The following is a 15,699-nucleotide window of genomic DNA, read 5'->3' as shown; positions in this document are numbered from 1 at the left end:
CTAAAAAAAAAGGCTTAGAACGGGTGAGGTGGGGGGGAGGGCCTAGCAGCGAAAAAGCTAAGATATGTTACACTAGTGGGAGCTGAGTGATCATCACACACGCTTCCACCTCCCCCATGTTAATTTTTTGCTTGATTTAACTTTCCATACCAGGAACATATTTCCGCACCATACATCGAGCGTCAATCAAGCACTATCATAAATTAATCCGGAGAGCACGGGCGGAGTTTATTGCCGAAAAAATTTCGGTAAGCACCAACCCCTCTAAGACAATATTCTCCCTGCTCAAGGGTATGAAGAACTCGGGTGCAGCAGGGGACTCATCGATTTCTTCGAATCGTCAGTGTAATGATCTGCCCAGCTATTTCTTGAACAAAGTGGAGATGTTCTATAAAAGCCTTCCTCTGACCACAGTCTTTTCTGATCCTGTGGATGGGCCAGGGGATTTTGTCATCTTTTCCTTTATTGTCCTCCACTGTTTTTGAGCCCCTCTGTTTGAAAATCAAATCGGGCTCGCCGGCCGACCCGTTGACACCTGCACACTTCCGTCGATTTCATGCCTTGATTTCACCGGTGAGCAAAGCTTTGGTCCATCTCTCCCTGACTACAGCATCTGTTCCTTTGGCGTGGAAGCACGCTAAAGTTATTCGTCTTTTAAAGAAACCTTCCTTGGATCCTTCTGAGGCGGGCAATTATCGCCCTATATCCCAGCTGCGTTTCTTGGCTAAGTTGGTTGAATCTCATGTGAATACAATTCTCACTGAGTTTGAGCTTAATGCCATCTTGGATCCTTCGCAGAACGGTTTCCGTGCTCGCCATAGTACAGAATCAGCTCTGTTGGCAGTGACTGAAGAAATCCGTGGTAGTCTTGATGTCGGTGATTCCGCAGCCTTAGTTCTTTTGGACCTAAGCGCCGCTTTCGACACTGTCGCCCACGTGATACTTTTAAAGCGCCTACAGGAAATAGGAATTAGGGGTTCGGCCCTGGCCTGGTTTCGTTCTTTTTTAGAGGGGCGATTTTTCCAGTTCTTGGTCCCACCTTCCTATTCACAGGAGTTTGCCCTGCAACAGGGGGTTCCGCAGGGCTCAATACTGAGCCCCCTTCTTTTTAACATTTATGTCCGACCCCTTGCGTTGGTGGTAAAAGAAGAGGGCTGTCCCTGGTGTCGTATGCTGACGACACCCAATTGGTGATTGCCTTCTCGAAGAAAAGTAGTCTCAACCGTGAAAAATTTAAGGAGGACTTGCTAGAGGTTGCGGATTGTGTGGCTTCAAACTGCTTGCAGTTGAATGCCGGCAAGTCAGAGGTTCTGCTGTTTGGGAAGGATCGGGACATGTGGTCCGAGCAGTGTTGGCCGGATCGTCTCAAACCGGCTCCTGCACCTAAAGAGGCAGTAAAGAACCTTGGAGTGTGGATTGACAATGGTCTTACCTTTGACACTCAATCGAAAGTGGTGGCAGGGATCTGTTTTGGGATCCTGCGAGGTTTAAAACCTCTACTGGGTTTTTTCCCTCCTAAAGTGCGCCAAACCATTGTCCAGGCGACAATTTTATCTAGACTGGACTATGGCAATTATCTGTATCTTGGTGCTAATAAGTTCAGTATTCGGCGCCTGCAGAGACTACAGAATGCAGCGGCACGCATCCTTGTGGCACTCCCGAAATCTTGCTCTGTATCTCATGTTCTGCCTAAATTACATTGGCTACCAGTCGAGAAACGAATCCAGTTTAAAACACTTTGTGTCTCTCACAGGATTCTGATGCAACAAGCACCTTTGGGGCTGGCCAACTTGCTAGCGTTCTATGCGCCACGGTGCACCTTCTGGTCTGCTGACCAAGCCTTGGTCTGTATTCCTCGAGTTTTAAGAGCTAGAGCCGGAGGTCGCTCTTTTCGCAGTCTTGCGGCAAAACTATAGTATTCGCTCCCAGTCTCTATCAGAGGGATTCAGAATCATTTTGCTTTTCGTAAAGCCATAAAGACCTGGCTCTTCCCGGCATAATCTTTTTTTCCCCTCCATGCTCACTCTCAATGTCTTTGGTGGCGCTGGGACGCCCCGTCGCTGGGGCAGCCATGTGCATTACAAATCCGACTATAAATAAATAAATATCATGGCCTTAGAGGAATGTTAATTGCACCAATCAGGTTTATGCCCAATTTGAAATGTTTAAAGGGGAGTATAGGCACACAGAAAATGAAGATTTTCTACACAAGGAATAAAAAGCTTTGGTATTTCAAGAGCTATGACAAAACCCAGCAGTAGTATTTCACCATTGCAGAAAAGTATGTATCCATAAAGAAACTGTGTGCCCAATAAAAAAAAAAGAAAATTGAATGCACAATCGGGCATATTTGTGTGTGGCAAGCAAAGCAGGGCGTATGAGAAGCAGGGTGAATTTCATGGAGAAAAAATCAAATTTCCTATTTTGGAGAAATGACACCAGTGTTTCGAAAATACTTGAGGATGACCCCTTTTATAAGGGTGCTACACAGCTATTATGGTTTCTGTCCAATATGCAACCAATCATACAAATTACTACTCTAATAGGCAATGGCTGCTCATTGAGCTGGGGAAGATCTCTGTGTTAAGTCAGTGGCTGTTGTTGTTGATAATGCTGGCATTGAAAAATCATAAAAATTTTACCAGACCTACAGGTCTAGTGACTTGAATAATCTACTCAACCTTATTGTAATGCTTTTGACCCACAGCCTGGTCTCAAATTGTGTGATTCTAGGCAAATATTTTATTTCACCAAGCTGCCTTTTTACTCCTATCACTTATGAGAGCACATTCAAATATGTGAGCACAGCATGCCTGCTATGAAAACAACTAAGTCTGAGTGGTGAACTCTGGTGAACTCCGCTCGCGGAGTTCTGAAAAACTTCACTCTGCATAGCGGAGCAGAGTTTTTTTCCTCTCTTGAGTTCATCAACGTCAAGTTGGCGAGCGAGAAAAATCCACCTCCCGGCGAGATTTTTCCTCTTTCTCGATCGTCCTCATCAAGTGGGCGAGCGCAAGCAATCAACCTCCCCACGAGATTTCTCAATGCGGGCGTTAGATTTCTCATTGCAAGTGGTCGCGTATGCCAGAGACCGCTTGCGTTGAGAAACCGTCCGTTTGCATTGAGAAAGCTGCCGTCCAAGTAAAAATCTACTCAACGGCAGAAAGGAAGCAGCACCCGCTTGCGCTGTGCATGGTGCCCTTTGCGATGATTGCACAGTGTGGACAAACACCTGGCACTGAAAATCGATGCGAGCGGCATTTATCTAAACAAACTCCGCCGCTTGCGAAGCTGCGCGTAGCATGGCAGAGTTTTGTGGCACTTGCAACTCCACGAACTCTGCCCAGGCTTAAAACAACTCTTTTGTTTGATTTGATAGGCTATGGTTTTGCTGCACATACAATAAGAATCTAGTACACGTAAAAGGTACACATGACACCTAACTTCTTAGTTTACTAATAACATTGTCATCAGGGAGTGCGCAGAAATGTTTCTCAGTTCATGTTTAAATGCTCTCACTCTTAATAAATATATTGCTACAGTATGATGTGGTAGCACACAGTCATTTACAGAAAACACATTTTCCATAGAAATGGCCACAAAAGTTCTCACTGTCGTAGTTTTATTGATGAAACTATATAGCCTTCAAACGCTAATTTGTGGAAATAGGGGTTCGCCAAGTATTTATCATTTGCACATCACCAAGTAAAGTGTTCTGATCTGTTTTGGTACTATTAATAACTTTGTTCCCAGCAAATGTCAAAATTACAAAAAAGGGCTTTCCTAACTGCTGATATATTTTGAAATATGTGCACAGTTTATTTACAAGCTGCTGTAAATGTCTTTAGAAAAAAATAATCAGGCATCCTAAAGCTGCTCATTTCATCCTTTCTGTATCCCAAGACTATTGTCAGACAGTTCACTTTATAGAGTGCTGTGACTTTGCAGTCATGGAAAGAAAAGTAAAGACCAATCTCCAGGATAAAACAAGTAGCAATTTGTAAGAAGATATAACCTAAAATGTAACCTCTGTCATTGAGCGCACTGCAATTTCTAAGATAAAAACAAGATTTAAAATTAATCATTTTTGCTTATTAATTTATTTCTGAATGAACAGAACACCTGTTCTATGTCAACTCTAGCTCTCTTGCCAGAACTGGTCAGAAGGCCCTAAAAATAGCTCTCCCTGATAAAACTAACTCACCATAGTGATTGCACGAGTAGAATTTTCAAGATCTTTAATGACTGTTCATGGTGGTTTGGTTCATTTGGTATCTTCAAATTGCTAGTATTAATGAAATGGGTACCACTGAGAAGAATGACCCCCTACTGCTTACTGTAAATGCCTGGATGCCATTGCCCACGTTGTCCACTGTCATGCTGTTTGCTGGGTGCACCTGAGTATAAAACTCCACAGCCAAGTCAGTTTTCACCATTCCAACGTATTTAAAACACTATAATCATGTCTATATTCATAGTGACCTAGAATGGAAGCATCATGATAATCCTATCAATTTCTGCAGCATGCCAGAATGTACAACACTGAAGCCAGCCAATACATTCACAATTATAAAGCACTACAACAAGGCAAGTATTGAGCTAATAGTTAAAGCACCAGAGCTGGGACCAATTCCTCAAAGTGCTCAGTATCAGTATGTAAATCTCCAACACCTGGGCTGTATATTACCAGTATATGGAGCACCAGAGGCAGGACAATAATGGCCCAGTATTTGATGCGCCATAATTTAAGTGTTTCCATTGCAGCTGTACACAAAATTGTGCTTCCCAAACACCTTAGAACCATGGCCCAATTATTAGAACGACACATGTTTGTGACCCACCTAGGTTGCATGTTTGCAATATGTTGTCTTCGGATAGAAGAACTGCTGTAAAATCCTTTACTTTATGCTTTTAAAAATAGGTTCATGGCTGAGGTTCTTCTAAAGCAACAGTGTCAAGGGCAAATAATTCCAAACACATGGAATTCTGTTATCTGGGGTTCTGGAATGCCTTAAATGGAGAACTTTCAGACCTGGTTCCAACTATCAAACTTTTTAGCAAGTTAAAGCATATTGTGGTTGCCTGATTTCGAAGCTTTTTCAGTCTGTTGATGAGTTTCTCTTTGAGCACTGTGTAAGGATATTAAGTTAGTGTCACAAGGCTCTTATGAGCTTTACTGGGTGATGGTGGTGGAGAAGAAAGAGGATTTTATAGAGTAGGCACAGTTGTAAATTGATTCCTCTGATCACTGCATTGACTGTTCGAGCTGGACTGTTCCCATGAGGCACAGGGTCAAGACTGATCTGCATATGGCTAGGTCTGAACTGAGGTGGCATGGTGAGCTAAAGGATGATGGATTCAACCTAGATCTCTTGACAAGGGGTGAAAATTTGATTAGTTTTACATTCCGTCCATCGCCTGTGTGTCTTTTGGTTTCACGCTCCTAAGTGCGCCGGGTATGCCCAGACGTGGGTCCCGGGCTCACTGTGCCATTGGATTCAAGCTAGCCTGGCTGATGAGGGGTGATGCCCTAAAACCGGTCCCAGGATGCTTGTTTTCGATCCAGGGAGGACCTGCCTTGGAAGTTCGGGTTGTACTTTTCGCATGAGGCACAGGGTCAAGACTGATTTGCATATGGCTGGGTCTAAACTGGGGTAGCATGGTGAGCAAAATAACGATGGATTCAACCCAGATCTCTTGACTGGGGTGAATGTTAGATTCGCACTGCATTCTGTTCATCGTCTGTGTGTCTTTTGGTGAATAAAGGCATTAAATAGGTCAGCTAGGTTCTTGTATTTTGATAGCCTTCCCACTTGGATACGTTATTAAGTCTTAATGCCTGTTTTTTTGCCCAGGAACTGCTATGTAGCCTTTCTCCAAAATTGTTTGTGCTGCAAAATCTGCCCTAACCAGTTGGTTAGGAGTAAGACTGGGACCAGGCATTAAAGAAGGAACTCCCTTCTTCGTGAGTCAGACACTCTTAGACATTGCTGCCCTTCTTTTACAACTCCTCCTGGCCATTCATACCGGCATAATTCAAGGCAAGGGTATCTTCTTAGACCCAAAAGGGCAGGATCCATGCCAGAATTTCAGGATGCTGCATTGGATAAATCTATATACAAATGGCATGAGCCACAACCCTTTTTCTATGAGCTGTGTGTTACTACTTACGTTGATGTTGTTTGCTTCTGAATTTTGATGAGTTAGATGCACAAAATGCATTGTTATTTTATCTCTATGAATCTAATAGTAGTTCACTTAACTAGTCGGTGGTTGCCATGAAAATCTGGAACTGTGCCATCTGTACTGGATCAACATGGGACACTCCTTTTTAAGACTATTGCACATAGTGCTAATAGCTCGATTTTTGTTTAAAGCTAATTATTGTACATATGCTGTATCCACATGATGTGAATAACAGATGTAACGGTTATCCGAAGTTATGGCACTTAATTTACCCACCTTGAAATGATGCAAGACTGAGTTTGTCTTGTTGCATATCAAACGCCTGTCCTCCAGACCACATTGGTGCGTGGTCAGCTCACTGCACCATGCTACACGGCATGGGAACATATGAGACCGTACATGAACCTCGGGTTATTGCATATAAGGATTCACATGTATAGGTTGGGGTCATTCATTGATCTGTGAGTGTATGAATTTGTCATTTACGGGTTATGGCTGGAGAGATCGGTGTATGTATGGTATTGTGTTGGCTGCCCGATTAGCCAACTCCATCTCATATAAAGATAGTCCAGGTGGGGTGGGTCCTTGTAAGATTTTCACATTTTCTACACATGATACATTTACAAACATTGAATGGAAATCTGAATCATGTGCATAGTGGTTATACTGAAAAAGTGGTATGGACCCGACACTCCCAGCCAATGTTGGAGAGCCCTACAGTGTACATCTGATGATTACTAAATCATACAGAAGTGGAGCTGCCTGCCACCTCCGTGTCCCAACTGGAAGAAGCTTGCGCTTCTTAGTCACATTATTTAAAGCCCTTGTTTTAGATGGTAATTTTTTTTTAAAGTTATGCTTGTGTATATATACGTATGAAAATACCTAATTAGATGCACACTTGTAAATCTACGTTGTTTGATGATTTTCTAGGTTTGGTTTGGATGTTCCTGTTATTTTAAGGAATTCCGAAGAACGGGAATCAGCAACCAAAATATCTGAGAAACGTATGAGAAAAGTGAAAAATCCCTTTGGCTTGGGAATCTCTGACCCAGCGACTGCATCATTGACAGGTCTGTGTTTGATAAGTGAAACCAGAAATATTGTTTTGCTCATGCTTTTCAAACATGTTGCTGTTCTTGCGGCTTATGTACAGTTTATCCAGTATAATTCTTACTTTTTAGCTCTCAGGTATTATATTCCACAATCTTATCTCTGACAAACCTAGATCGACGTAGATGGAACGACAAACACCATTTCTCTGCTTCATATAATATAAAATCCCTCCCGAGACCTCTGTGAAGAGGGCAGTTTGGGTAGAGATACCCTGGGTTAGAGGGTAATCAGGCATGCTTGGCCGTGCAAGCTTTCTATTTAACCCCTTGCAGTGCCTGATCAATTCCCATTTGAATTGCAGTGCGTTTTGCCTCTCTGGGTAGAGGTGAAAAACTGAAGCTGGCTGTTAATCACCAACTCCCAGATAAAAGTAATAAAGACAATAAGGCCCAGCCTAGCATTCAGATCGCTCGTCACTCATGAAAACATGCAGATAATGTCTAGCAGACCCAAAGAGTCACAAGTAAACTTGCATCAGACTATGATGAGAAGTTCACAGACCCCAGATTTTCTGATATTCCTTCTCGCAACCTCTCCACTTATACACTACCTGGTCTGCAGCAGGGCAGTAATCCATGCCACTCTGCCATTCACCCACAGAGGGGGTCTCGTCTGACGCCAATGTCATGCAATATCACGCTAAGCATTCAAGAACCTCCACTTGGCAGCAAACATTCTTTGCTTCCCTCCATTATGCCTAGGAGGGTTACCTTAGAATCAGAAAAATTAGGCTTGATCCAGCAGAAGAACCAGTGTATCTGTTGGCTTGTGTTTGGATAGATGGATAGTCCCAGACCAAATGAAAAAATGTTGCCTGGGAAGTCGCCCATCGTGTACACGCTAGGGCGCTAACCTTGCCCATCCTCCACACCCGATCAGGACTGTAGTACGTCACGTGTAGGTAATTAAACTAGATGGCTCTAAGAATCGAGGGGATAGTTAGGGCCTGTGCAGCCATCATCCGCCCCTATTCCAAAAAAGTCTATAAAAAGTTTAGGAGTTATACTGGATGTCAATCTCGATTTCAAGGAACAGGCACGGAAAGTGTCAGGTACCTGCTACGGTCTTCTGCGGATGATCAGGAAAAGTCTCCCCATTCTAACTTTCATGGCTAGAAGACTGTTAGTACAAGCATTGATCCTATCTAGGTTGGACTATGGGAATGCTATCTATCTTGGAGCTCCTGTGTCTACCACTAAAATATTACAGACAGTTCAAAATTGTGCAGCCCAGCTTCTTTTAAATGTTTCCAAACGCTTTTCAGCTAAACCTGCTCTAGCCTCACTTCACTGGCTTCCCATACAAGAAAGGATTCATTTTAAGGCTATGTGCAGGAAAATGATCCAAGTTCATTCAGGCTATGATCCTTCCCTACCAGCCCAAAAGAGTCCAAAAGAGTCCTAAGATCAGAGGGTAAATACCTTTTAATAGTCCCAAGAGTCAAACGCACAAGAAGTGGAGGCGTATGTTTTCATATAGTGCCGCCAAATTGTGGAATCGCCTTCCCTTCCTCATTCGTTCCCAATCTAATCACCATCACTTTCGAAAACAGCTCAAAACCTTTCTCTTCCCCTGATATGTTATGGTTTTAATTTAGTGTTCCTTAGCGCTGGGATGCCTTCGGGTAACCAGGCGCTTTATAAGTGTTTAGTCATTCATTCATTACCTCCTGCCATTCCTCAACCAGCTTACCCAGGTCTCGTTTCCAGACTGCTCTCATCTCATCTGTGGGGTCTGGGGAATTAAGTAGGAGGGACCAAGCAGCCTGAAGATACCCTCGCGTTCCAGGGGCTCTAACACTAGTTTGCCCTTCCAAAAGGTTAAACTCTGGAGATATCAGAACTTCCTTGTGTGCAGAGAGTGCATTGCAGAGTTTAAAATCTTTAAAGAATTGGGATCTTTGTGGGTTATAATCTTGAGCACGTTGGTTTCCTATGGTCATTGTCCCACACATCACCCAGGTAAGATATCCCAGTAAGTCCCCAGGATTTAATACCTAAAGTCTGCGGTGTTTTTTGCACCTGGTCCGTACACCACCTCCAACTGGAACTGCTGTAACTATATCACCCAGTGTTCAATCCTTGGCGGTGGATGTGGCGCGGTTCCCCTTAATAGCGGGACTAGGGGTTGGTGGTCAGTCACCACCCGGAATGGATGTCCGCTGAAATATAGGTGAAAGTGGTTGCATGCCCACTTAATTGCAAGTGCTTCTCTCTCAATCTGGGAGTAGCGAACCTCCATTGATTTGAGGGCCTTGCTTGCAAATGCCAGTGGAGCCCACTTCCCTGGCTCTGTTTCTTGGGTCAGGAGCGCTTCAAGCCCTACGGGACTGGTATCCACCAGGAGTTCAGTCATCCGAGTCGTGTAAAAATACGACATGGATGTTTTTCCCAGAAGCGCCGTCTTTATCTTCTGGAATGCTTGTTCCTCTTCTTAGCCCCACCTCCAGTGGCATCCTTCTTCGTCAGAGCTCTCAGGGGTTCAGCCAGTGTGGCCAGGTTGGGCATAAACCGCCCGCAGTAGGTGTCCATTCCAAGAAAACTGTGGGTTTCCGACGCTGTCGTGGGGGCAGGCGCTTGTTGAATGGCGTGTGACTTGTGAGGGTCTACCTTGACCCCATTTTGGTTGAATATGTATCCAAAGAATTCTATGGACTTCTGGAAAAACAAGCACTTTTCTCGACGGAGGGTGACTCAATGGTCTGCAAGGTGTTGGAGAGATGCTTTGAGGTCGCGATGGTGTTCCTCAACGGTGGCGGAATGTATTAAGGTATCGTCACTAACATTGAGCACCCCTTGGAGACCTGACAACAGGTTACGGACCGTGTTCTGAAATGTTTCCGCCACTGAGGAGATTCCGAAATTCAGCGCAGGCCGATGTGGCTTGAAAAGGTTGTTATGTATCTACTCTACTCTGCCAGCCTCAACTGATGATACCCCGTGTTGAGGTCCTCCTGGAGAACCATTGGGAACCGTTTAAATCAGCCAGTATGTCGTCTGCTGTCGGTGTTAAGTGTCTCTCTCGTTTGATTGCTTGGTTAGGCAAGCGCATGTCAATGCATAGTCGGATCTTCCCTGACTAATTCGGCTTCTCCGCTATCACCATGGGGGAGACCCACGAAGTTGGACCGGTGACCTTTTCTATGACTCCTTGACGTTCGAGATCTAGAAGCTCTTGTTCGATGAGGGGTCTGAGATGAAACTGTATTTGTAGATGTCTCAGCGCAACAGGTTTGACCCGCTTTATCGATATGTAGCTTTATCGGGGGTCTCTTTACCCATCCTAATCCTCTGAACAGTTGCGGAAACATGTCTAGGACATCTTCAGTTTGTAGAGTCTTGACTGCGTTGGCGAAGGTGATTAGGCCGAGGTCTTCGGCTCTGTGACTCCCTACTAGGATGTCGGCCTCCCTGTCGACTACATGAAACGTCATGGTGATTTCATGGTTTTCCGATTTCACTTGCACCACCATCTTGCCCTTAAGGGGTAGAGGTGTTTGACTGCCATAGGTAAGTATTCTCACGTGTGACGGAACTAGCATGGGTCTTGGATTAAGGTGTTTGTATTGCTGACACCCCATCACATTAACGGACACCGCAGTGTCAATCAGGGCTGTGACGGGCGATCCGGCGATATCAATAGCGCAGGTAGGTTGGGGGCGCCTCTTCCGCTTGAGGTCGCTAGCGAAGGATATGAGGTAGCATTCACCCTCTTCATCGGTGGAGGAGTCTTCTAGGTATTGTCGTGGTCACCCTGCTGTCCTGGACGTCTTTAGGCCTTCATGGTCTTCTAGTGACTGATGTTTCTCTGATCTGGAAGGTGGTCTCTTCCCCCAGGCGCCTCGACTCTGTGGTCCTCCTCTGCACACCACTCCAAAATGATTGGGGGTGCCACATTTTGAGCACGTCCGGCCTTGCGCGGGGCATTCTTTCTGGTGATGTTCTTCCCCCTCCACAGTATCCGCAACGTGCCCTTTGCGTACTCCTGCTCGGCCATCTCCCTCGCGCACCTCGGGTCGGTGCACTCACAGCATCCGCTCTATCAGTTTTGATTGCTACAGGTTTTTCACCTTGTTGTGTAATGGCTATGTCCATCGCAGTTGTCCTGGCATCCGATAGGTCATGTGATCGCGACATTATGAGAATATCTTCAAGGGTGATGCCAGGTTGACGCAGAATAAGGGGCCGGAGGTTCTTGTTTCGACACCCCTGTATTAGCTGGGCCCTTACCTCTTTGTTTTGGTCGTCGGCCGTACATGTGCTGCCCAGTTTCCTGAGTCGCCCATGAAACTCATCCATTGATTCGCCTTCTCTCTGCTGTGCTTGGTGTAACTTAAACCTTTCATAATCAGGGTTGAGGATCGAAATGGGCGTTTAGAGCTGTCACCGCCGCATTGTAATCGTTGGGTGCACCGGTGTTAGGTAAGTGAGAAAATAGCTTGTATATCTCCTCCCTCGCAAAGTGCAATAGCAGCGACCGTTTTACTGCCCCATCTGTTCATGCGTCGCTGTGAAATAATTGTCCAACCTGCTGATCCAGACTGTCCACCGAGGGGAAGCGGTGGCCGGGTCAATAAGTTCACTGAACGGGGGCAGTACATTGATCTGTGAATGCTGCGCCGTCTGTTGGGCGACGGGTAGTCCCCCTTGCGGGGCGGGTGGTGGCGGTGCCGCTTGACCAGCTTGGTTATCCATCCTGGCGTGTGCTCTTGGTGAATTAGGCCGCTCTGGTGCTTATGTTTTTATTTGCGTGATGTGTGGCACCCTGGGTGTATTTGTCTTGAGAAGTGCTTGTTTGTCTAGTCGACCTCCTTGCATTCGTTGTTGTGTGATGCACTTTTCTGTTTTCTGTTCCCTTTTTCTCTTGTTGCCCTTTGATGACCGCTGTAAAGCAGAGCTGTCCCCAGAGTACAGGGAGGGGCTCTTGAACATGCCACTGCGCGACCCCCTTCAGGATGGCAAGAGCGGCACAGCGGGAGCGAGACGCTGCTGGGGGTATGACTGGGCCGCGTAGGAAGCAGCAGGGTCCAATGGGATGCTTCTGCACATACGCGCACCTCGCGGCTTGACGCAGGCTTCCACGGGCGCCTTAGCGGGAGCACCAGCATCGCAGGACACGTGGGACGATGGGGCACACAAGTAGGAGTGTGGAACAGCCTGGTACCTTGAGAGCCAGTGATAGCAGGCGCGATGATCAGGCAGGCATGCCGTAGTGGGAGCAAGCGCTTCCCGATCAGCTGCAGAATCTTCCGTAGCGCGCAGCACATGCAGGACAGAGCTCTGGGCCAGTAGCAGGGGCTATGCTGCGGTGATGGTGCAGGCACAGGGTGGAACGCCCACCCTCGTCACCAGTGTTGTGCTGCTCACTTTGGCAGGCGTCGCAGCACACCAGGATGGGCCCTGTCGCAGCGCAGTAATGAGGGCATACGGACACCAGTACCACTCTGTGGGCCGGAAATCTCGAGCAACCTCCGCCCGTTTATTTATGCTCTCTGGCCACACCTGGCCAGAGAGTGCTACATTGTGTGTTGGCCCTTTCGGGCTAAGGGGTTACAGGGAGGATCGATTTGGTAGCATCTAGACCGCTACAGCGTCCACCAACTTTTTCACTAGCCACACCCTCAGGAGAACTCCTTTCCTAAACGAGAACAAAGGGTGGGAGCTCCATTAAAGTGTAAAAGTCAGAAACATTCTCCAGTAATTTCTTATTTTGAAGAAATTCTCAATAGAAGGTGATTAAACCTATTTCTAAGATTAGAAGAATATGTATGCCAGGGTGGTTGTTTTTGTTTTAGTAGCTTTCTGAGGTCCTTAAGGGTATGTGGTGCTTTAGAAATCCAAAATTGCCTGTTTGGAAAGGCCTTACCTTAAAATGACCATCCCATCTTGTGAGAACCTGGCTCCATCTCAAACGAACCCTCATTGTTACCATGGCTCTTCTACTGCTGGCACACTATTAGCACCTTCAATGGATCTTATAAGAGGCCCATTGTGATCCCCCATTGAGCACTGGCTGAGATCTTGTGATAAAATCACATGGCTAGCCTGACGGTTCTCTACCTTTGTAGTGAAGACAGGGTTCTGCTTGCACACATTGCTATGTTAGCATAAGCGTATTAGAAGTTTAAACGCCATTTTCCCACTTGGCCACTTTTGCACACGATACTACATGTAACTGTTATTGTAAGTTAAACTGCTTGCTTTTCTTCGCATGAGAACAGTCTGTTTTTCACATCCCTAGCCTTACACCGTGACACTCTGTACACTGTGTGCAGAAGTCTTCAAGGTCAAATAACAATGTATGCTGTTGATTCAGGTTGATCGGTCCACGCTCTAGTCACAACACGCACACAGCTGCAAATATCTGAAACTCGGGTGCCTTTAATATTGCATTGCATGCATGATTCTGGCACTCGGAGAAAAACCTTTCCATCTACAGAGAGCGTTGCTGATCCTGTGATGTGATTCACCTCAACTGATCTTGGAGGTATGGGGTTTCCCGTTTAAACCTAAGAGACCTTCTATTATTATAAAACCTAGCTCCTAGCCAGGGGAGGATGGTTCACAAGGCGCTATTCGACCTGTTTCCACTATCATTGTAATATGATTTCTCCCTTTGTGTTTTATGGAATTGCAACAATGCTGATTGTTCTATTTCTAATCATTTGCCTGCCAAAATACTGCATCTTAGAGCACGTAGTTAAAAATAAACATTTTAAACTTTTCCATGTCTCTGATTACTCACGTTGTGGACTGGTATGAGAATAAAAACGAAAGAGTGATCTTGATTCCCACCATTCCTGAGAGTACCCTAAGTCGCTTGTTCTGGGGTGTCTAATCATTGGTAGCTTCGCTGTAGTACGGAGAACGTATGAGACACTGATGCTAGTCGGATAAGGGTTCTGGGTATTGAGGTGAGTTTTTTTGGTACACCACAATTCATTAAGGTCCTGGTTTCCTGTGCATAGTTCTGTGCATGAGCAGAATCCCCACAACACCTTCTCCTGTCGGTTTCAGTGATGCAGACGCATTGCGACTCATGCAGAGGGGCTCACCGCCTGCTGGACATTCTTATCTAACCTAGGGCTCTGCCCCTGCGCTTGGCTTGCCTTCAACATTACCATTGCTACCATGACTATAAACACTGCCACCACCATCTCCTTACCACCTTTACCACCGCACCATCTTTACCACTACCAGCCTTACATTACCATTGCTACCACCACCGTTATCACCACCAACATTACTACCATTACAGATTCCACCATCATAATTACCACTACCACCATTGTTACCACAATTACCACCACCATTATCACCAATATATTTAGCTTTAGTGAACTAATGTATGCAAATGCAGGGATGAAAAAATTATATTTGCATTAAAACCAGACCTTTTTGCGCTGCCAGTGCTTGTTTTATAAAAGTTGTTTATGTGATAGGGGGCCGGATCCATAAGCAGTCTATACTAAAGAAGGGACCCCCCTGTGCCATAGAATTGTTTACGAAATTACCAAGGCAGCGTTACTGTTTGTTGCCTTCTCTTACAAGCCTACTTTGCCTGTTTTTCAAACCTTTTTTCCCCAGATATCCTCACACGTCTATACCTGCGCTACAAACTTATACTGGATGCATAATAAATTAATTAAAACATGACAGACAATAGGTGTTCTTTCTTGTGAACATATATTCTATTCACAAGGTGTATTCACATTGATATACATATCATAATGACAATTGACTCTACACTCAAACAAATGACATCAATAGCCAACATAAACAGTTGAATATTTACAAAAATACTTTCATATCAACATAGATAATATTTCAATGAAGGGGATACATCAGTATCCTCATGGTGTGTTTGTGCAAGTACACCAGGTGGCCTTCTGTGGTTGGAGCACAATATTGCAGCCTTAGTCGGTTGTCTGGGAGGTATGTGTCCTCTTAGTTACTTTCCTTTGGCTTTTGTGGGTGTGTATGTGCCCTCAAAACCCATTTTGTTATGCAATGTATTTCGACCTTCTGTGTGGGCTTGATAATTAATTGTGAATGTCTTCCTCAGGGCTTACGAGCCTACATATTAAACTAAACGCATTGCACATTTTGGGGTATATTCGTGTACAGGCTCACGATGTACAGTGTGACAAAGGGGTCACAGGTTTCATCAAATTACATACCTTTTAAAGTATTGATGGCATCCATGGTGTCTTTTAGATAGCTTTTCAGCGGTAGCAGTTTCTGGTTCACGACCAACAGCGACGGCGGAGAGGCTGAGGCGCAGATCCATTTCCACCCCAAGCCACGGATATCGATTGCTGTGCCCATAGAGGGTTGGTCACCCTTCCCCGATCCCTCTGACCTCCCGCTGCTGGGCTCGTGCAGCGGCCCCCCCCAC

The 15,699-nt window shown here is 45.4% G+C and overlaps 1 protein-coding gene across 3 annotated transcripts in view; it reads left to right on the top strand.

Annotated features, from left to right (window-relative positions):
- The window catches only part of CGRRF1 (cell growth regulator with ring finger domain 1), a 186,275-nt gene that overhangs the window by 27,614 nt on the left and 142,962 nt on the right, over window positions 1-15,699 (top strand). For all 3 annotated transcript variants that reach the window (XM_085626831.1, XM_085626830.1, XM_085626832.1), the window contains exon 2: window positions 7,120-7,259. In XM_085626831.1, the coding sequence (XP_085482957.1) occupies window positions 7,196-7,259 (64 nt within the window). In that variant the 5' untranslated portion in view covers window positions 7,120-7,195. The remainder of the gene's footprint in view (window positions 1-7,119; window positions 7,260-15,699) is intronic.

The sequence above is a fragment of the Triturus cristatus genome, chromosome 9, assembly GCF_964204655.1.
Source record: "Triturus cristatus chromosome 9, aTriCri1.1, whole genome shotgun sequence".
In the NCBI taxonomy this organism is placed as follows: domain Eukaryota; kingdom Metazoa; phylum Chordata; class Amphibia; order Caudata; family Salamandridae; genus Triturus; species Triturus cristatus.
This window is presented reverse-complemented; position numbering and strand designations above follow the sequence as displayed.